The sequence below is a fragment of the Ursus arctos genome, unplaced genomic scaffold (assembly GCF_023065955.2).
Source record: "Ursus arctos isolate Adak ecotype North America unplaced genomic scaffold, UrsArc2.0 scaffold_14, whole genome shotgun sequence".
NCBI lineage: Eukaryota > Metazoa > Chordata > Mammalia > Carnivora > Ursidae > Ursus > Ursus arctos.
In genome coordinates, this window is record NW_026622808.1 from 12,543,958 (window position 1) to 12,565,089 (window position 21,132).

At 60.9% G+C, this 21,132-nt stretch overlaps 1 protein-coding gene across 3 annotated transcripts; it reads left to right on the plus strand.

The window, feature by feature from the left end:
* The first annotated feature begins 7,791 nt into the window (after nt 1-7,791).
* Nucleotides 7,792-20,815, plus strand: PTBP1 (polypyrimidine tract binding protein 1). 3 transcript variants are annotated; one of them, XM_026480843.4, is made up of 15 exons: nt 7,792-7,968; nt 10,674-10,704; nt 14,142-14,217; nt 14,528-14,700; nt 14,778-14,924; nt 15,018-15,188; nt 15,275-15,385; nt 15,469-15,643; nt 15,891-15,968; nt 16,679-16,827; nt 17,982-18,015; nt 18,447-18,539; nt 18,623-18,839; nt 19,072-19,149; nt 19,233-20,815. In XM_026480843.4, exons 1-15 carry the CDS (start codon nt 7,961-7,963, stop codon nt 19,363-19,365), a joined length of 1,674 nt encoding a protein of 557 aa, XP_026336628.1. In that variant the 5' UTR covers nt 7,792-7,960; the 3' UTR covers nt 19,366-20,815. The 3 variants fall into 3 exon arrangements, with proteins under 3 accessions (XP_026336628.1, XP_026336629.1, XP_026336630.1); XM_026480845.4 differs by lacking the exon at nt 7,792-7,968 and adding an exon at nt 8,660-8,866; XM_026480844.4 differs by lacking the exon at nt 15,891-15,968 and having other exon boundaries at nt 7,834-7,968.
* Nucleotides 20,816-21,132: the final 317 nt, after the last annotated feature.

Sequence of the window (21,132 nt, forward strand, 5' to 3'; positions counted from 1 at the left end):
CAAATAAGGTCACGTGTATGGGTGCTGGAGGTCAGGATGAGGACACATGTTTTGGGGGCCACAATTTAACCCACCACAGGCCTTTGTGGTTCCCTCCTGTGCACTGGCGCCCGACTCCCCGGTGACCAGCCCGCCCCTCGGACTCAATGTGGCCGTCCCCTTCCTGCCTCGCTCTCAGCAGCAGCCACTTCCTGTGCGGCTGGCACAGCTGCCGATGTTGCTGCCCTCAGTCCTGCACGTGGGTCCACCTTCCCACGGCCCACTGCCCAGCAGACGTCTGGACATGACCACGGACCTCTTGGGCCTGCGTCTCTGTCCTCAGCAACGTGATAGAGAGACCCTGGCCTACCTCTCCCACCCCTGGTGTGGGCTGCACACGGCGACCCCTTCCCATGAGGACGGCGTGGACCCGGCCAGCACTCCCAGCCAGGGGACCGGGGCCAGCGTCGGCAGGGAGGAGCCGCGTGGGCAGCAGGGACCGCTGACGGGACGCACGCAGCCTGGGGACGTCCTGTGGGACCCCCGGCCGGTCCTCCTCCGACCGCGCAGGGCATCCACACAAGAACAGGGGACCGAGTGTCTCAGCCTGCAGGGGCCGAAGGAGAGTGACAACCGGAATCCCGTGGTGTGGGGATGGGGTCCTGGGACAGAGAGGGGACCGCCACAGCGAAGTCAGGCACAGGTGGAGGGACAGGAGCGCTCACCACGGCTGGTGGGACGGCAGATTGGGGCGGCCGCGGGGCAGACCACCTGGAGTTTCCTCGGAAGGTGAAACATTGAGGCGTCCAGTGACCCAGCGACTCCTCTCCTGGGCGTCTGTCCTGGGCTGGTTGTGTCACCCCCAAAACACAGGTGTGTGGGAGTCCCAACCCCCTGCACCTGGGAGGGGCCGTAGAGGACACACGGTCTTTACAGAGGTGACCCGGTTAGGGTGAGGTCACAAGGGTGGCCTTGACCCAGCGTGACCGGTGTCCTTACAGAAGGAGGACGAGAGGACACAGAGGGACAACCCTGTGAGGACACGGGGGAGGACAGCTGTCTGCACACCGCGGAGAGTGGCCTCAGCAGGTACCCGGTACCCCCATCTCCACCTCCAGCCCCAGAACTCGGAGTCTCCCTTCAGCTGTTGCGTCTGTGGCTCTTTGTTGCAGCCCCCCCAGGAAACGCAAACAGATTCCGCCCAGGGAAGCGAAAGCACGCGTCCACACAGAAACCTGCACGCACGTCCAGCTCATGACATGGGAACAGCCCAGACGCCCATCAGCTGAAGGGCAGATACATACAAGGTGTCCCCCACGCACAGGAGCTGCGAGCAGGAGCGCGGCGCCCACCCGCTGCCCCGGGGCCAGACTGAGCCTACGACGCTCAGGGAGGGAACCAGACACGAAAGACCCCACGGTGTGTGAGTCGTGTGTGAAACGTCCAGAACGGGCTCCTCCACGGACAGGAAGGGGGCTCGCAGGGCCGGGGGCTGGGGTAGGGGTGGGGAGTGACAGCGGAGGGAGACAGAGTTGTCTTTGAGGAGATGGAACGTTCTGGAATTGGTTTTGGTGATGCAGCACAGCCCTGTGAATGTACCACGAACCGCTGAGCAGTGGGAGAATCCTGGCGTGTAAACTGTGTCTCACTAAAGCCGGCGGCTGTGACTATTCCCGACGTCTGCGGGCACAGAACTGAGCAAGGAGCCCGGACTCAGGAACCGCCTGCCAGCGACCCTGGGCTCCGCCCGCAGCTGTCCCCGAGAGCGACCTCTCCTGAGTGCAGGCCGTCCCTGGCCCTCGCGTGTTGCTCGGCTTTCTCCACAAGCGCGCGTACCCCGCCATTCCCAGCACTGTTGTGCGTTTTCCAGGCCCACCCTGCACACGGTCTCCCGCGGACGCCCGCCCCAGCTGGGTCTGGCTGCCTGTCCCCACACAGGGCACGCGGGTGTCTTCAGTGGGACATCCCCCAGCCGGGGCCATGCTGCTGGGACGTCGGGCGTCCCAGAGTCTTACTGGACGTCGCCCGGTTGTTGGTTAGCGTCCGCGTGCTTCCCACCCCTCACCCTGCCTCTAAGACCCTCTACTTTCGGAGGTGGCTGTTCCCTCCACTCAGCTCCGTGGAACGACGTCCGGCAGGCTCCCAGGAAGCGCTGCTCCTCGGCCTCTTCCACCCGCCCACGTGTGGGGGCCTGAACGACTGGAAGGGGCATTTGATACGGGGAGGCGGGCCTCTGGTCCCGCAAAGCACAACCGTGAAAGGCAGGAAGCAGCCCTGCGTCTGGCTGTGGGAGGGGACCCCCCACCCACGGACACGCCCCCCTCCCTGTGCTCGTGTAGCCCCCAGAGTTTGCAGCCAATGTGATGGGGGTCCACGAACGTGGTTTAAATAGCCACGCGGAGCCCGTGGCCACGTCGCTGGGTGGTGCACACGCAGCTGACAGTGGATTCTCGTCCTCCCGGGATCCTGGATTTGCAAATTCGCCTCCTCGCTGAAGTTTATTTGTATTTATTTGTAAATGTGTTTACACAATCTGTTTGTAGATTTGTCAAATTTATTGTAACTTGATCCTCCTGGTGTGTTTGCGGTCATGCCCAGATCCCCCCGGGGGTGGCTGGTGGGCACTAGACCGTCCTGCTGGGGTGGAAAGGGGCAACACAATGCCTTCTGGTGTCAGCTCAGGCTGGAAAGAAGGGCCCTTTCTTTTTCTTGTTTAAAGATTTTATTTGACAGAGCGCACAAGCAGGTGGAGCCACAGAGGGAGAGGCAGACCCCCCGCTGAGCAGGGAGCCCGACTCGGGACTCGATCCCGGGATCCCGGGATCATGACCTGAGCCGGAGGCAGACGCCTCACCTTCGGAGTCACCCAGGCGGCCCAAGAAGGGCCCTTTCCTGAGGCTTATTTAGTGCGTGTGTTTTGCATGTTTGTGCTTTTTGCGGGTGATTGTGCTTTAAATTGGCCCCCAAGTGTTCCTAGCCTGGACGAGGCCATGAGGTACCTTTTGCAGAAAATGCGCGTGTTGGACGTGCTTTCTTCTGGGGTGCTGTCGCCGGTGACTTTGGCACTCATGCATCAGTACTATGGGCCACGTCAGGTGTCTTCCAACAGGAATTCGTGAGACGCGGGGTAGGGGACCATGCCGTGGCCAGAGGCTCCCCGCCCTTCCCGCAGAGTGCCCTTTCCAGCTCAGCAGTCCAGTGTTTGTGGGGACTTCGCGGACCACACGTGTGTGAAGAATCACCAGTATTTTCCCGGTTGAGTTTTTACTGAACTATAACTGACAAATGGCAAAGTGTCCCCATCAGCAAGCCCTGTCCCCAAACGCGGAGTGCGTGGGTGGCTCTAGAGTGGCCCCCCCTCTGGCCAGTGCCTGCGAGAGGCGTCCTGCCCTGCTGCCGGGGTGACCCGCGGTGACGGTGGTGGCTCAGGGTCCCGCCACGCTTTCCTAGTGCTCGGTGAGGGGGGCCACCAGTGGTCTCCGATCCCGGCTTGCTGAGCACCCTGGTTCTTTCTGGCGCTCCCATTACTTACGAAGAGCTGCTATGGAAACTTGGCAAAGCTTTGTTACCTGTTTCTACACATGTCTCTTGGGTAAACACACGGGAGCCGGATGGCCTGCACTTTGGGGAAGGTATGCGGGCAACTCTGTAGGAAACAGCCAACCCGTGCCCAGAGTCCTGCACGTCTGCCCCCTCCGCGGGCGGCTACAGCTCGACCCACCAGCGGAGGGCATTCGCGGCTTCATAGGAAGGAGCTCTCAAAGCGGCTCTTTTAGACGTGATTCACACCCTTACTACTCACCCATTCACAGTCTACAGTCCAGTGGTTTTTAGTAGACTCAGAGTTGTGCAACCATCACGACAGTCAACCTGAGAATACGTATTTCAACACCAGGAAAGAAATTCTGGCCATCAGCTGACACCCCCCCCCACCCCCTCCCCAGCCCCCGGCCCCCACGAGCCCCCTTCCCGTCCGTGAAGGAGCCCATTCTGGATGTGTCACACACATGGACTCACACGCCGTGGGACCTTCTGTGTCTGGTTCCCTCCCTGAGCGTCGTGGGCTTGGGGTCCGTCTCTGGGCAGCACGTGTGGGCGCCTCGCTCTTGCTCGCGGCCGAGAGACGTGCCCGTGGGGCGGACGTGTTGGGTATCCATTTACCTGCGGGTGGACCCTGGGTTCCTCCACTTTCTGGTTGAGTCCCGCAGCGGAGGACGAGTGTTGGGCACACACCTAGAAGCGGGGTTGCTGGGTCGGGTGGTAACTCTAGGCTGACCCCCCGGGAGGACTGGCCAGCCTGTTTACCCCTCTGCAGCACCCCCAGCCAAGGTGGGGTGGCCTGGGTCCAGCCGGGGGGGTGGGGGGCTCATACAGGCTGAGAGGCTCTGGCCGTTCACTCAACAGCGGTCTTTGGGAAAAGGAAATGAAAGTATCTCCTAGCAGAGAATTAAAGTTACTACAGGAAAGCACGCAGGGAGGTCCGTGGACTGGCTGTCTGGGGTAAAGAGACAGCTCCAGGTCAGGACAGGCCCTGGAGAGAGAGGGAGGGTTTCTGGGTTTGCGGAGGGGAGAGGCTGCATCTGGGATGCCCCCCGGGACGAGAAGACCCTTGAGAAGTGACCGTGACAACTCACAGGAAGTTCCCCTAGGGGCTGGGGGCTGGGCAGGGCTTGGTGGGGGAAGGGGAGGGAGAAGCCTGAGGCTCCTATCCTAATGGAAGAGGAGGGTGGGCTGGAAGCCTTGGGACTACGGCCCCCACCGCAGGGCAGGAGGCGCGCTCTCATGTGTCATCAGGCCAGAGTAAACCATTTTGGTTTTGCCTCCCAGCTCCCTGTGGTCCAGGCGAGAATCCAGGCCACCCAGCTGGGACAGGGGTGGGGCTCCAGCTCGGAGGGGCTGGGGGCAGCTTGTTTGGTTCCCCCAGCCCAGCTCGAAAAGAAGTTTGGAGAATGGCTCAGAGAAGCTGGGAGGCAGATGTGCTGACTTCCCCAAACTCACTCCCTGGACCTCTGCCCTGCCCCCCACCCAATTGCTTTTATAATCCAGGCATGAATAAATAAACACATGAATAAATATTCTGAAACTATTAGCCATTTCCATTTGAAACACAGGGGAAAGCCCACAGGGAGGCAAGGGGGGACTGGCCTGGTCCTGCCTCTTCCTCTGGACAAAGGAGTTACTGAGGCACCCTACCACCCCCATCTAATCTGAAGAGAGGAATGGGGCCCCAGCAGGTCCCCCTGCCAGGGCCTGGGATGCGGCCCTCTCCACCCCAGTCTGGCCCCTCCCTCCTTCGCATCTGCCACGGAGAGGATCCTTTCCAAATTCTCCAACAAATACAAGGTGATCACACATCCGCTATCAACCCTACATCATTAATGAGGGAGCAGCTGGCGGACAAGGCTGGGGTGGGAGAGAGAGGTGGCCGGGCTGGCTCCTACGGGAGGCAGGGGCATCCATCTGATCTGTACATGCTGGGGCACTGAGGGCTGTGGGGACCCCCAGAGGACCCCAAGGCCCCCCCATCACAAAGCATCTAATTTGTACATGCAGGGGCCTCTAGAGTCAGGAGAACACATCCGCGTGGCGTGCCTCCCAGCCTGTGGGTCTTCTGACCGTGGTGGTCAGTGTGGGCTCTCATCAGAGCCGCCCTGTCCCCTTCACCTAGGGGTTCCAGCATCTAGCAAGACTCAGTGGCCGGCCTGAGGCACAGGGGACCTCATCTCAGCCAAACACACTTCTCTCTGTGGCCTCTTGGCCTCCCTGCCAGCATTTTCTACCTAACACTGGCCTGAATTTGAATTTATGCCAAGGAGCTCCAGCGCATTGTGGAAATGAGAGGTGCTATCCTCAGCCATCTCAGAGGGGGGCATCAGGAGACGGTGATCTTTTTTTTTTTAAGATTTTTTTTTATTTCTTTGAGAGAGAGAGAGAACAGGAGCAGGCGGAGGGGCAGACTCCCTGTCAAGCAAGGAGCCCAATGCAGGGCTGATGTGGGCTCGATGTGGGCCTCATCCCAGGACCCCAGGATCATGACCTGAGCTGAAGGCAGAGGCTTCCCCGTCTGAGCCACCCAGGCGCCCCAGGGAGGCTGCTGTGATGAGGCACCTTGGCAAAGGCCCTGGGACAAGGGCGTGAAAGAGGGGGTGGTGTATTTTGGGGAAGAGTCTCCCAAAGGGTCAGCCACACACAGGAGGCCCGTGTAAATTAGGTCAGAACCAGGCAAGCGGCCAGTGGTGTGGGGCCTGCTGGGCTGCAAGGTGGGCCAGGACCCCTGGAAGGGGAAGTGGGTTTTAACACCATTCTGACAGTCTAGACACTCTGCCAGCGTCAGTTGCACTCTTCTCCCCCGGGGCTGTGACACTCCCATGTCCCCCTCCCTGCCTGCTGCTATGGGGGGGCACACCCCTGGCACCAGTCCCCTGAGAAGGAAGATGAGCAGCTGGCTCTGGGGGTGCCCAAAACGCAGCTCAAATGGGAGTCCTGGAGGAGCAGGGAGCAAATCCGCGGGAATGTGTCAGAGATTCTCCTAAATCCACCGGGGCATTCCTGATTAGCCATTCTGGGGCTACAGATGCAAGCGAGGTCCGGGGGCCACCGGACGGGAGGCCTCCGTGGAAATCGGCAGCAGCCCCAATGTGCTGGAGCTCGGCGGCACGGGCGCCAGGCCCAGCGTGGCCCTGAAGCTGGCGCCGTCCCGGGACCCCAGCGCCGGACTTGCCGGTCAAAGGAAGCCGGCCTGAGAGGCAGGGCGCCTTGGCTTCCACCCAGGGCAACGAACGTCATCTCCCCCCTCCCCCTAGTCTGGTCCAGCCTAGAAACCCGTTTCTCAGCACGGACGTACGGCGACCAGCGAACGGGCATCAGCACAGGGCCCTCCGGTCCCGGCGCGTCCACTCGGGGGCGAGGACGGCGCCAAGCCCGCCGTGCGCGCTGCGTCCGGGACCGCCCCACAGCGCTGGGGGCCCACTGCGCGGCCTCCCGGCTCCGACTCTCTGACCCCGCCCCAAGGATTACCCTTGTCGCCCCCAGCCCTCCATCAGCGTCCTCGGGAATATGTTTAGAACGTTCCCTCCTGCTGAGAAGCACATGCACCCCTTCCTGGATATCCCAGGACAGCGGGCTTCTGCTCTGAGCGCCCGGGGCTCAGCTCCGCGCTGTGGGCCGGCGGCCGCCCGGTCGCTGTACTCTGCGGACCTCAGTTTCCCCATTCCCTGCAGCCAGGGCAAGGGCTGCGGTAGGACTTCGCTGCTCTGCGGAGAACAAAGGACCGTCGGGGGCGATCCCTGACCACACGTGCTCTCAGTATCGGAGATGAGAATGCAAACGGAGCCCTGGCTAGTCTGGGACGGGTTAAGCGGCCTCCACCTCCCCGCACGCCAACCTACGAGTAAGGTCCAGTCGAAATCAGCCTTTTCAGCCACGTGCCCAAAAGCAAGATGGGGCCTCATAGGTTCCCTGCCCGACCCCAAAATGGCGACGCACCTCCCTGTACCCTCATGCCCGTGGACGGCTCCTGCCCGTTTGCAAGATGGCGGCAGCTTGGTGGAAAACACGCTTCCCGCCGCCTGACTCGCCACGTACCCACTCTCAAGATGGCTTCTCCCGCAAAGCCCCACGCAGGAGATCAGCTCGCTCACTGGCTCGGGCTCCTTGATATGATCCCGCCTTTTCTCCCCTCCCCCGTCTCCACGGGTCGTTTCCGCTTCGAGCCCTGACGGACGGCTGCCTTCCCCAATGGCCGCCTGCCATTCCTCTTGGCCCCACCCCTCGAGCGGCCTCCTAGCCATTGGGAGGCGCTGGCAGTGGCCCGCGGCGCCCGCCCCGCCCCCTCTCCGTGGCGGGAGCCAATGGGCAGAGCGCGCGGGGGACGTGTTCGGGCGTCTCCGCCATTTTGTGAGTCTATAACTCGGAGCCGTTGGGTCGGTTCCTGCTATTCCGGCGCCTCCACTCCGTCCCCTGCGGGTCTCCTCTGTGTGCAATGGACGGGTAAGTATTGTCTCTCCGCGCTCCCCTACGACCTCCTCGCGCTCCATCTTTCCCTTCGCCGCCGCCTGGGTCTCCTCGGGGCCGCGGCCCGCGCGTCGCTCCGCCTCCGTCCGGGTTCGCGGGCGCCTCCGGGGTCCCTCCCCTCCCTGGGCCTGGGGCGTGGGCGCGGGGGAGGCTGCCGGGGGGGCGCCAGGCGAGCAGCGCCTCCCGGGCTTGGAGGGGGTGGGCCGGGCCCGAGTCCTGCTCGTTTCCGGCCTCCGCGAGCCTCGTCCCGAACGCACGCGGCGGTTGCGCGGCCCTTCCCGCTTCCCGTCCGTGTCCCGCGCGCACGCGCCAGGCTTTCGCGCGCCCCGTGTGAGCCTTTCAGCTCCCCGTACCCCCTTCGCGCGCCCGGTGTGGCCCTTCCCGCTCCCCGTCGAGCCCCCGCGCTTGCGTGCGCAGCGCTCCGCGCCCCTGTTGGGCTTTGCGCGTGCGCGGTCTTTCCCGCCGCGCGGACTCTGCCCTCGGCCTCCCCCGCCCGCCGCGGGCCCGGGCGCGGCCCGGAGACGCCGCCCTCCTGCCCGGAAGGGCGCGGGCCCTCCTCCGCCCCCGCCGGCAGCCCGGCCCCTCCCCGGCTACCCACAAAGGATGGCCGCGCGCCCGGCCCCCCCTTTGTTCCCGCCTGCGGGGGGCGGTCCGGGTCGGCCGTTCCCTGAGCGCGAGCTGGCCCGGCGGGCGTGCGGAGACCCCGGGGCGACCCCGGCATCGGGGCGGCCGCTCGGCCCGTGCCTGCCGTGTTCGCAGCGGGGTCGTCGTTTGGCGCTGGCTTGTCTTAGGTCCTGAGAGTCAGGGCCGACGTGCCTGTGTCGGTGGACACCTTTGTCTTCAGAAGTTAGGTTTCTGGTCGGGGTGGAAAAAGGTAGAAGCTGCCGAAAACGAAACTCGCTCAGAGCGGGGCTGTTTGCATCCCGCGTGCCCGGGGCAGTTTCCCATTTCCCCGTGGGGGAGGGGTGGGTGCCGACGTTTCGGGAGTTGGAGGGTCCTGCGGGCGGTGCTGGTTATCTTTTCCTGATCTGGAGCTTTGGGCAAGCCCTTCTTCCGCCCCTGGGCTGACCCCCGGGGCGGGGTGGGGCGGCTCGGATGCCTGAAGGGTCACGTGTCCCGGTGCCTCGGGTTGGAAATGATAGGTTTCGTACTGAATCGAATCCAGGCCTTGAGGAAAAGTGCTGCAGCATGAGGAACTCCATCTGCTCGTGGTCCACCTTCCGTGGGGGCCTGGCCGGACCTCCCCAGAGAAGCCCCTCCCGAGCTAGGGAGCTGTGGCTGCGGGGTCTCGGGGGTACTGTGGCCTTGCCCGTGGAAGGCTCACACGTTCTCTGCAGAAAGGCCATCTCGTGTGAAACACTTCCTGTGTGTGAGGCCTTCCAGGGAGTAGGAAGCCCGAGCCGCTCCGGGTTAGCAGCCGCGAAGCTGCGTGCCGTTCATTCTTTTGGGTTTTCTGGGAAGCTTTTTCTTGGCTCAGGGAGGTTTTTTTTAAAAATCTGTTGATATCAGTCTGTGAGTTGTTTTTTTTTTTTTTTTTTTTAAATAGCGGTGAGGTAAAGGTCCTGTTGTAAAGGAGTGGGAATGGGTAAGAAAGGGCAGGTGAGGGGTGCAGACCCCAGGACTACAACAGTGCTTTGGGGCCAGGACACCCCAGGGTTTGGGTCCAGCAAGCTTGGAGGGAAGGAACCAGCAGCTCTCTGAACCAAAGAGGGAAATAGGAAATAGTACAGGAAGCTGGTCTTTGTCCAGGCCTGGGGTGCAGGTGGCTGCCCCAGGGCCTCCTGCCTGGTTTGAGACAGCCTTTCCCTGGCTGGGCCAGGGGCCATCGTGTGTCGACATGGGTGGCTCCGTCCACGGGGCTGCCAGGCCTCAGCACACGGGTGACTAAACCCCCTTCGTGGACTGACGCTCCATGAGTCGGCTAGGCTCTGGTCCGTTTGTAGGTGCCACACCAGTGCCCTTGGACGGTACTGAGCTGATGCGTGCAGGGCTGTGGGAACCCTCTGGTAGCCGTGTTTTCTTCCCGCCTTCCGTCTGGTCCGCCTGAGGCGGGGAGAAAGTCCAGTCACACGGAGCCAGGTTTATGAGTAACCTGTGTTAATTTTATCTGATCAGTCCAGCTGAGCTACCTCCCCTTCCTCGGGAACCTTCCATCTTTCCAGTGTTGTGCCCCCCCCATCCAGACTTCTGACCCCAGCGGCCTGTGAGCCCCCTCTCCCACTGGTCTCCCTTGTTGGAAAATGTTCCCGAGGTGCTTCCATCTTTTATAAAGCAGACCACGATACTTGAATCTCAAAGTCAAGGGTCTCTCCTGGGGGCTTTGAAGGGGGGGTGTCTTTGTTTTGGACAGGTCCGGAGGCGGGGCCTGGGGCCCTGCTGGGAGGGAGGGGAGCCGAAAGACAATGGTGGCTCCTTTTCAAGTTGAGGTTATTAGTTACGTGGACGACGCTCACTTCCTGCCTTCAGCGGTCTAGTTAGCAGAGGGTCTCAAGGAGGGGGGGGATGTTGTGCAGCCAGAGGTCAAGCTTGTGGCCAAGGGGGGACTGCCCAACATCCTGGTGGCAGCGGCTATGGGCTCTCTAGACTCCTGGGACAAGGACGGCCTCTCCTGTCCGGCCTTTCCCGCCTGCTGAGATGGGCAGCGCACCTGGCTAACTGTTGTCCTTTTTCTCTCTCTACAGCATTGTCCCAGATATAGCAGTTGGTACAAAGGTAGGCACTTCTGGCTTGGCTTCCTCGTTATGCTTGCTCAGCCTGAGTTTGCACTGATCGCGTGGGCTGCAGAGCGCCGGCACCACCTCTGACCCCGGTGCCCCCATGTGTCCCATCTGCAGGCCCTTCCCTCTGCCTGGCGGCATCAAATCCATCCAAGGCTGTGTGTCTCGGGCCTTGTGGGCTCACCGGCCCCTCAGCAGCGAATGCCCCTTTGACCTTAGTTTGGGTTCCTCTTTCCTGCCCTGAAATTGAGAGCTGGCAAGAAGCTGCTTTTACCAGCTCACAGTTGAAGCAGGCTGTGCAGTGGGGCTGACAGGGACATCTGTCCACGGAGGTTTTGAGCACCTTTGGTTTGATGTGGGCCGAGTCAAAATCTGGTTATGCTCCCAAGCAGTTTGTGGGGTGGGTGGTGGGACTGGAGGGCACATGGGGTTTCTGGGGCAGTTGGGGGCTACTTCTGATGATGCTAAGGTTTCCATGGAAAGTTTTTGCTGTGAATAATTCCGTAGCCTTTTTGAACTAAAGGGAAAGGAGAGCCCTGCATCCTTTCTGTGCAGGAGTCGAGTTGCTTGTGTGTGAACAGTAAGGAAAGCAAACGGTGGAGCACGAAGTTGGCGGGAGTGCTGTCCCCACAGGAAGTGGGGCCCAGGTGGTTCTGCCCCCAGCTGAGGACCAGGCCTGTGTGCGCCCAGGAATGTGACCTCCAGGGGCATGCTGGGGCTGCTTGCAAGCACTGCTGGTTAGTTGGTGACCAGCTCTGTGTCCTGGCAGTGGCTGGGAGCTGGGGGAGTCCCCCCTCCCCAGCCGTGGTTCCTGAGCTCCCTGCAGGTGGCTCAGGTGATCTGAGCAGGCAGCCAGATGGTTTCTGGTCAGTCGGCCATGGTGCCTGGGCTGGATTTCACTTTTCCCAAGTGGGTTTTTGTCTTCACACGTTGCCTGTCCTGATCTTCCTGCAGATAAAACCTGTTTGTTCAGTGGCAGGCGGTGGAGAGGGACTTTCGTGTGGAGCATTGGTAACAGTCATAGAAAATGTCTGGATTGCGAGTAATTCTCCCCCTTTCTGTGGGAGCTGCTTTTCAGCAGCTGTCCTCGGAATGGTCCCCTCTTGGCCATCCTGTTCCCAGGGGACTTTTGCTTCCAGAGTCAAACCTGCACAGACCGAAACACGGGGGGTGCTCTGCTTGGAGGGGGGCATCTCTGTCCTGCGGTGCTGAGGCTCTCTGCCAGCACATCCCCCCAAACCTGTGCCCGGCCTACCAGGAGGGGCAGGACCAGCTGTGCAGGAAGTGAGTGCTGTCAGGGGTCCCCACACGGGCTCTTCGCAGCAGAGCTGCCCAGAGGTCAGCAAGTACACACTTGAGGGGTTTCTTCCTGTTGATAATAAATGGACTCCAGGCTAGATGCTAGTGGGACCTCTGCAAGTGCTGGCTAGGAAGAGCTTCTGGCTCTGGTTGTGGCCTCAGTGTGGCTGTGTCTCCTGGCTTGGCCCAGCTGTGCATAGGATTCTGCCCTGCAACCTGTCTGTGCCCTTGCGGGCAGTCACCCTTGGTGTCCCTGTGCCGCAGGGTGCTGTTGAGCACCCCAGGCCTGGGTCTTGGAGGTGGGGAATGGGAGTGGGAACTGACAGGTGGGCACTTTGTCCTCAGAGACACTATGGGGTGGGGAGGATGGCCACGAGGGCTGCCACTCGTGGAAGTCCAGCCCCACCCATCCCTTGTCAAAGGCGGGGTCCCAGAAGCCCTTTTTAAGGCTGCATCGCCAGCAGGTGAGGGATCCCTCAGGAGCCTGTGGGGACAGGTAAGGGCCCCTGAGTCCAGAGACAGACGGGGCTTTGCTGCGGCTCAGGCAGGTGGGACCTGGACGCCCCTCCCTGTGGTGTGTGTCCTAAAGGCTTGGGGAGCCTGTGTGTGGGCCTCACTCGGGGCTTTGAAGCACAGCTTGTGACTGGTTGGTGGTTTTTGTTTTGCTTCATTGTGGCCGACTTCGGCTTGGGACGAGGTCTGACTGTTCGTTCCTCTCTCTGAGCTGTGGTGCCGATCTGTGGGCACTTGTCTCCGTATCAGTGGCAGCCTAGGGCCCGTGGACTCCAGAGTTGTGGGCTGGGGGACCTCTGCAGGTGCTGGCCCATCCTGGGGTCAGGGTTTGGGGACAAGCCCACTGTAGTTACCTTAGACTTGTGGGGCAGCTGTTGCTGATCCCGATCCCAAAAGGCAGTTTGTAAATGCCTCGGGATTCCCTCAGCTGGTCTCATCGGCTGCTGGGTGTGGAGGTCCTGAGGGGTTCTGGGGCACCCCAGCACCTGCCGGTGGTTGGGGGGGAGGCCCCTGGCCGTTATTAGATGGCTGTGTGTCTGAGTGGCCGCTAAGGAAGCAGCTTGGAGGAGGGGCAGATCGGGTGCCCTTGAGATGGCTGCTGGAGGCCCAGGTGGGCTGGTCTTTCCTGTTCCTGCCACGAGAGGGCAGGGGCCTTGAAACTTCCTGGCTCCTAGTTTTGCAGCCAGAGATTCCCTTTAAGGAGTTAACTCCTGGTTCCTGGTGATGGAGCCCCAGGCCACAGAGGGCAGAAATGTGCGGTGGGAGCCAGATCCTTGCGGCTTGCAGGGTTCCTGGTTGAGGAGTGCTTGTGTCCCGAGTGGTCCCTCACCTTGTAGAGCGGTTCTGTCCTCAGGCCTCACCTAGTGGGAGGGATGGCTACCTGCTTCCTAGGCTCTGGGTCCATTCGATGCGGTTCTGGGGAGTGGGCCCAGTCGCACGGAGACCAAGGAGTGAACAGGTTGTTTGTGGAGAGACGGCAGCAAATGACAAGTCACAGGGAGCCGTGCAAAAATGGGCACTGGGGAGCTTCCTGGGTCCCTTTACGGGCTCACCCAGGTGCCCCTGCCCCTCACTGGACAGCACCGCCCGCTGTGTGGAGAGCTAGTATTTCTGTCTGTCTGAAAGCCACGAGGGCAAGGCTCAGGTTCCCTCCGACGCCTGGAAAATAGGGCAGGCTCCTGTGGCTGAGCGAGTGGCTGCAGCGTGACAAGGGGGCTTTGTTCCCTGGGCCTGCCAACGGCCCTGTGGTCGTGGAAGACGGTCCCCCAGTCTTGACGTGGGCAGGGCTACAGCTGAGCTCCAGGACAGAGTGGGGCTGGGCTCAGCCCCATGGGACTGTTGGCATGAGGCCCTGCCCACACATGGGAAGGGTCGTGCAGAACATGGAATGGGAGTGAAATACGGGCAAAGACCCTCTAGGTGGCAGGTCCCCCAACCCCTCTCTTAGAAAAGGAGCAGTTTCTTAGGATTAGGACCATGAGGCCATGGTGAGGGAGGAATGATCACAGTTTTGGGTGTGGTCTTTTCTCAAGGCCAAGCTGCAGTGGAGAGGTGGGCACGGGGTCTTGGGGAGGGCGTCAGGTGTCCTGCTCTGCTCCACACACCCCCTCTCTCTTCCAGCGGGGATCCGACGAGCTTTTCTCTGCCTGTGTCACTAACGGACCCTTTATCATGAGCAGCAGCTCGGCCTCTGCAGGTAAGCCGTGCGTACAACCCCTGTTTCTGCCTGAGGGCTCCTCCCGCACAGTCATGCGTGCTCTGGTGCTCTGCTGTGTGGGATGAATCGAGCCTGGCCATTGTGACCCGGAGCCCGTTTCATTCTCACCTGACTTCCCTGTGGAGGGACAGATGGACCGGCAGGCGGGTGGGTGCCAGGCGTGGGGACTGCCCTTTCCTCGCAGTGGCCTCCCACAGTCAGGAAGGAAGCTGGTTCTGGGGAGAGGGGCGGCTTGCTTGACGGTAGCCTGGACGGTGCTCTACGCGCTACAAACCACTCCTCTTTTCAGCAAATGGGAACGACAGCAAGAAGTTTAAGGGCGACAACAGAAGCGCAGGCGTGCCCTCCAGAGTGATCCACATCCGGAAGCTCCCCGGCGACGTCACCGAGGGCGAGGTCATTTCCCTGGGGCTGCCCTTCGGGAAGGTCACCAACCTCCTGATGCTGAAAGGGAAAAATCAGGTACCTGCCTCGGGTGCGAGCCCCTTTCCCGGGAAGGCCCAGGGGTCCGGTCCCAGCTCATGCCTCTGCCCTGCCAGGCCTTCATCGAGATGAACACAGAGGAGGCTGCCAACACCATGGTGAACTATTACACCTCCGTGACGCCCGTGCTGCGAGGCCAGCCCATCTACATCCAGTTCTCCAACCACAAGGAGCTCAAGACGGACAGCTCGCCCAACCAGGCAGTGCGTCACGGGGGCCGGGGTAGGGCTGGAGTCGGGCGATGACGTGGCCTGTGGCGTGGGACTCCTGGCCATAACTGCCTCTCTGCCCCGCAGCGGGCCCAGGCAGCACTGCAGGCGGTGAACTCGGTGCAGTCGGGGAACTTGGCCCTGGCAGCCTCGGCCGCTGCAGTGGATGCCGGGATGGCCATGGCCGGCCAGAGCCCAGTGCTCCGGATCATCGTGGAGAACCTGTTCTACCCAGTGACTTTGGACGTGCTCCACCAGGTGAGGCGACGGGGGTGCAGCTGCCTCGGGTCCTCGTCTGGACCACGGGGTCCCTGGGCCGACGCTGACCACCCCATCTCTCACAGATCTTCTCCAAGTTCGGCACAGTTCTGAAGATCATCACTTTCACCAAGAATAACCAGTTCCAGGCGCTGCTGCAGTACGCCGACCCCGTGAGCGCCCAGCACGCCAAGCTGGTGAGTGGGCCCCCGGGACGCCTGGCCTGGCCGGCGCACAGCCCCCAGTCGCTCACGGCCCTCCCCCTGCCTTCTCCCCACAGTCTCTGGACGGACAGAACATCTACAATGCCTGCTGTACGCTCCGCATAGACTTCTCCAAGCTCACCAGCCTCAACGTCAAGTACAACAATGACAAGAGTCGTGACTACACGCGCCCTGACCTGCCCTCTGGCGACAGCCAGCCCTCGCTGGATCAGACCATGGCTGCCGCCTTCGGTAAGACGCCCGGCGTGGTGCCCAACCACCGTGTGCCGTGGGAGGCGAGGATGTGTAGCTCAGTCTCAGTGCCCCAGGCGCCCCGTGACGCTGACTCTGTGCCCAGGGAGGTTGGTGCGAGCTGCTGCTTACGTGGCCTGCACAGCGCAGGGCCCGGACCGCCCACTGGGTGTGGGGCCGCGGACACACAGCCCTTGCTCGCGGCGGAGGTGGTGGGTGCGATGATTAGTGTCTCATTTGTTTCTAGGTGCACCTGGTATAATGTCAGCCTCTCCGTATGCAGGAGCTGGTTTCCCTCCCACCTTTGCAATTCCTCAAGCTGCAGGTACTCAAACACTTGACCTCTGTCCCCACCATCGATTGTGCATGCCCACACACCTTTCCAGTAGCTCTGCTTCCACGGGCAGCTGACGTGGGCGCAGTTTCAGGGGGAGCCCGCCTTCCTGGGTGCGGGTCTCTGGGTTCCCCGAGGAGCCTGGACAGGGCCATCGTAGGACAGGGCTGTGCAGAGGATCCGCTAACCCCACAGTCTTGGTCTGGTTCCCTTAAAGCACCTCCCGGGCGAGGACGAGCGCGCACGGTGGTTGGAGGGATGTGTCCCTAGTAGATGAATTTAAGTGGCCTGGTAAGCAGCGCGGCATGAGCCAGGTGGGCACACCTGAGCGACCCTCCCAGGGGCCGGCCTGCCCTTGTGACAGGCGTGGGCCTGCTGCGTCCCGCCCGGTTGTCGTCTGCATGGTGACGGGCGCCTGCATGCACGCACGGCCGAGGCCCGCCTGGGGCTCGATTCTGCATCCACTGAGCGGAGCTTTTGTACTGTTTGGCGCATGTAGACAGGTCCAAACACGGTGTGACCTGTGCTGTGAGGAGAGGAAGGAGGAGCCCGCGAGGCGGCACGGTGGGCACCGGGCCGAGAGCGGCCACGGGCACCTCCTGCGTGTTTCCTTTGCATGAGGACAGGCAGGACCTGTGCTTGCCTTTGGCGGAGGGCAGTGGACACTCCTCCTCATCTCCTGACCATCTTTCCCTCCCCAGGTCTCTCTGTTCCTAACGTGCATGGGGCCCTGGCGCCTCTGGCCATTCCATCAGCAGCGGCGGCGGCGGCAGCAGCCGGGCGGATCGCCATCCCAGGCCTGGCAGGGGCAGGGAATTCCGTCCTGCTGGTCAGCAACCTCAACCCCGAGGTACGTGCCTCTTCCTTCCAGCCTGTTGGTCCCGGAAGCACGAGCGGGGGAGTCACACTCTGGGGTCTTAGTGCAAACGGCAGCAGGCTGAGCTCCTGTCAGCCCTGGGGTTCCTCGGGGGTCTCACCCCTGGTCGCGGTGCAGCCCCTCTGCGCTGGTCCGCTCACTGCCTCCTTCCTCGGCGCTCAGAGTTCTCTTATTTTCCTTTACGCCTTGGTTTATGTTTCCAGTTCCGTAATATTCAGAGTTGAAATGTTTTTTGATACGTGAAAGCAGTCCTTATAATCTCTAGCCACACAAGGCGCGGTCTGCAGAGGCCCCCCGGACGCCTCTGTCGGAGGGGTGCCGCCCCACAGCCATGGTCCCAGGGATGGCGAGCCTGTGCCCGTCCCTGTGGCTGCGTTTGGCTCAGAGAGAGCTTGGGTGAGCTGACAAGGGCCCGTGGTCTTTAACTCTTGAAAGATGGGACCGGCTTTAACGAGCGTTTCAGACTGTTCTGTCATCTGTCTGCCCCTCCTGTGACTTCCTGGCCTGAGGTGGCCGGCCAGCGGCTCGTCTGGGCCTGACACTAGCGAAGCCCTCCACTAACAGACTCGCTCCGCCTTGTGCTTGTGTGAGCCTGGTGCAGAGGCCCGCCTGCTGCGGCGAGCGGGAGGCGCCCCGAGCAGCGGGGTGGCCGCGTGGTCTCCTGCCCGCTGCGGGGAAGGGCGCTCTCCTGCCTGTGTTCCGTGAGGTGAACCTGTGACTTGTAATGTGTGTAGATCTTGACTGATGGAGCGCTCGTATTTCTTATGTATTTACTGACCTGTGTTTTTTTGCTACTTTTTTTCTTTTCTCCCCTTCCCCTTTCCCAATTTTTTTTCTTGCCCTGATCCGGAATTTCTTTGCCAACTGACTGCACGGTACTTCTGCTTCCTGTTGTTGCTTGAAACAAAACAAAACCATAAATAAATAAAAAAAAAAAAAACAAAATTCCCCCTCAAACCCTGCTCTCCGGAAACCAACCTGCCCTTGAATATTAACATCCTGACAACTCATCATCCATCAACCTGCACGCCTGCGGGGCTGCCTCCTCGTGGTGGACGATTGGCAACTCGCCCCCTGACCTCTCCCTTTCCCTGTCCCTCGCTGCCTTGCTCTGCTGTCCTCTAAAGAGAGTCACACCCCAAAGCCTCTTTATTCTTTTCGGTATGTTATCATTCACACTTTTATTACCTTGTTTTCATTTAATTGAGGTTATTTTTGACGCCCTAAGATGTACTATGAGTTTGCAGTTGGGCATTCTGCCTCGTTACGTGGCTTGCCTTCGGTTTGCGTATTTATTCTGATTCCGTAGACGCATGGTTTATTGCCCTGCATGCTTTTCGAAGAGTTAAAACGTGTTGGTAGCATGCTAAAGTGATGGCTCTTGGCAATTGACCTTTCCTGGATTTTATGACTTCTCTGCTGAAGGTAGTCTCCCGGTAACCTTCCCTGCGACTAGAGGCAGGTGCCCAAAGGCAGAATAAGCAAACCTTCGGGAAGAGCCAGCCCTGTGCGGGGTGTGCGGGGCGTGGGGGCTGGCGGGGGAGGCGGCCGCGGGGCCCAGGCGGCTCAGTGCGCGTCCCTGCGTCTTGAAGGCGTGTACGGCGACGTGCAGCGGGTGAAGATCCTGTTCAACAAGAAGGAGAACGCCCTGGTGCAGATGGCCGACGGGAGCCAGGCGCAGCTGGGTGAGGCGGCGGGGCCTGCGGCGCGGGTGGGGGGTGGGGGCCGGGGCCGGGGCACCTCGGGTCACACGGTCCTGCCTCCCCAGCCATGAGCCACCTCAACGGGCACAAGCTGCATGGGAAGCCGGTGCGCATCACGCTGTCCAAGCACCAGAACGTGCAGCTGCCCCGCGAGGGCCAGGAGGACCAGGGCCTCACCAAGGACTATGGCAACTCCCCCCTGCACCGCTTTAAGAAGCCCGGCTCCAAGAACTTCCAGAACATCTTCCCGCCCTCGGCCACCCTGCACCTCTCCAACATCCCGTATGTGCTTGGGGTGGGGGGGGAAGCTTCCCGGACCCTCGAGGCTTGTGTTAGCAGAGAGGGTCCTGTCAGGGGTCTCTTTGCACGCTGTACTTCAGCCGATGAGGGAGGAGCTGGTGTGTGCAGGGCTGCGGCGTGCCTGTTATGTGTCCTTCCTGGGCCCCTTGCAGGCTCTTGGCGCAGCCAGGCCCTCCCTGAGAAGCCCTAGCGTTCAACCCCCTTCTCCCTGCAGGCCCTCTGTGTCCGAGGATGACCTGAAGATCCTTTTCTCCAGCAACGGCGGGATCGTCAAGGGGTTCAAGTTCTTCCAGTGAGTGCTGCCCTGCCCTGCCCCCTGGCCTGCCCCCAGGCTGCTTCCTGGGCCTGCCCTCACTCTCCTGTCCCTGTCCCCAGGAAGGACCGCAAGATGGCGCTGATCCAGATGGGCTCCGTGGAGGAGGCCATCCAGGCGCTCATCGACCTGCACAACCACGACCTGGGCGAGAACCACCACCTGCGGGTCTCCTTCTCCAAGTCCACCATCTAGGGCCGCTGCGGACCAGCCTGCCTGCGCCCGGCCACAACTTCCATCATTCCAGAGAAAAGCCACTTTAAAAAGCAGCTGAAGTGACCTTAAAAGACCAGAGATTTTATTTTTTTAAAAGAGAAATCAGTTTACCTGTTTTTAAAAAAATTAAATCCGATTCTCACCTTGCTCACCCTGGGGAGATGGGGTGCCGGCCTCAGGCTCTTGGTGACAAGTGGACAGTGCGCCCCGCCCCCTCCCAGCCCCCCCGAGCCCGTGCCTTCTGCAGCCTCTGTGGGGTGGGCGCTCCCAAACCTCGAACGGCTTTCTTGTGCCTTAAAACCCGCTGCTCTGGCAGGGCCCTCTCGTGGCAGCAGATGGGGGGGGGCTGGGGAGGGGGCCTCCTGCTCAGGATCACGTGCCTGGTGCAGCGGGAGGCTGCGAGCAGCAGGGTCCAGCCGGCACCCCCAATCCGTAATCAAGTGTGTGATTCTCCCCACCCCAGCCGTGGGGACCCCGATCGGGGCAAGACCCCGAGGGCACCATCCCTGTCGTCCTCCTTCAGCTCCGAGCTCTGTGTCCACCGTAACCTCTGTATTACGCTTTGATGCAGTTGCAGACATCCGTGCCTAGCAATATTTCCAGTTGACCAAATATTCTAATCTTTTTTTCATTTATATGCAAAAGAAATAGTTTTAAGTAACTTTTTATATAGCAAGATAAAAATGGTATGAGTGTAATCTCCGTTTTCTCGTCGTGGTATGACCTTGCATACTGTACTTTCTATTTTATTCCTTGTAATGAAGTCGCAGGGCAGGATCTAGTTTCCAGGGGGGGCCGGCTGGGGGCCGGCGCAGGGGAGCCCCGGTCCTTCCCGAGGACACCTCCAGATGCCTTACTCACACCTAACCTGTCCCTTCTCTGGGGGACAAGCGCTCTTAAAACTTTCAGGGTTTCCGCTCTCCTGCAGATTTTGGACCAAAGTTTTGTTTTTTTTTTTGTCTGCCTCTAACGCTGGGGCCCCAGAAATTGGGACAGTGGCCCCCCCGAGTCTTAACTGTCTCCGCACATCGTCCTGCACTCAACGGGTCCAAGGGGCTCCCCTGCGAGCAGACCCCGTGCTGGCCAGCCCGTCCCTCCGGCCTGGACCCTTGAGTTTCCGTGTTGGGGTGGAACAAGGGTGTAAATATTTATAATTTTTTTATACCTGTTGTAAAACGAGGGGCAGCAAACATGGTTTTTTATAAAGGTGACAGATGTATATTTTGGTAACCCGCAGTTACAGGCTCAGTATTGTGATGGGGAGTGCGGCGCAGTCCACTGCCCACCCCCACGGCTTGTAATGCAGACAGAACCGAATTAAAGCGATTTTACAACTCCTACCTTTTCTGTAGGCTCTTTCTTCCTGTGCACATTGTAGAGGGCAGCTGGCCAGTCTGCTGGACTTTTGAATAAATGTCTCTGCACCCTGCACTCGATTTCCTCTTTATTCCGCCTGTCTTCACTGCTGTTTCCTCTCGTGTGTGCATTTAGCCTCTTGTTTCCCTCACTTGTGACGGTGGCAGGTGGGCTCAGGGGAGCCAAAAACGTGGGGGCCCAGGGTCTGGCTGCCCTGCAGCTTCCCGGGGGAAACCTGCCTGTGTCTGCATGTCCATTGCGGGGCGGAACCCGCACCCCCCTCCGAGTGTGGGGCACCCCCTTCCCAATCCCCCACCCGGGCAGGCCCCAACCCTGGTGCGTGGTGGGGGTCGTTGGACCAGTGACTCAGCCAGGACTCCAGCCGGTATT

What these genes read in the sequence shown, in the direction of transcription:
- PTBP1 (XM_026480843.4), top strand. An exon ending in GCGCCCAGCACGCCAAGCTG is followed by an intron (nt 15,386 to 15,468) that starts GTGAGTGGGCCC and finishes TTCTCCCCACAG; the next exon opens with TCTCTGGACGGACAGAACAT. An exon ending in AAGGGGTTCAAGTTCTTCCA is followed by an intron (nt 19,150 to 19,232) that starts GTGAGTGCTGCC and finishes CCCTGTCCCCAG; the next exon opens with GAAGGACCGCAAGATGGCGC.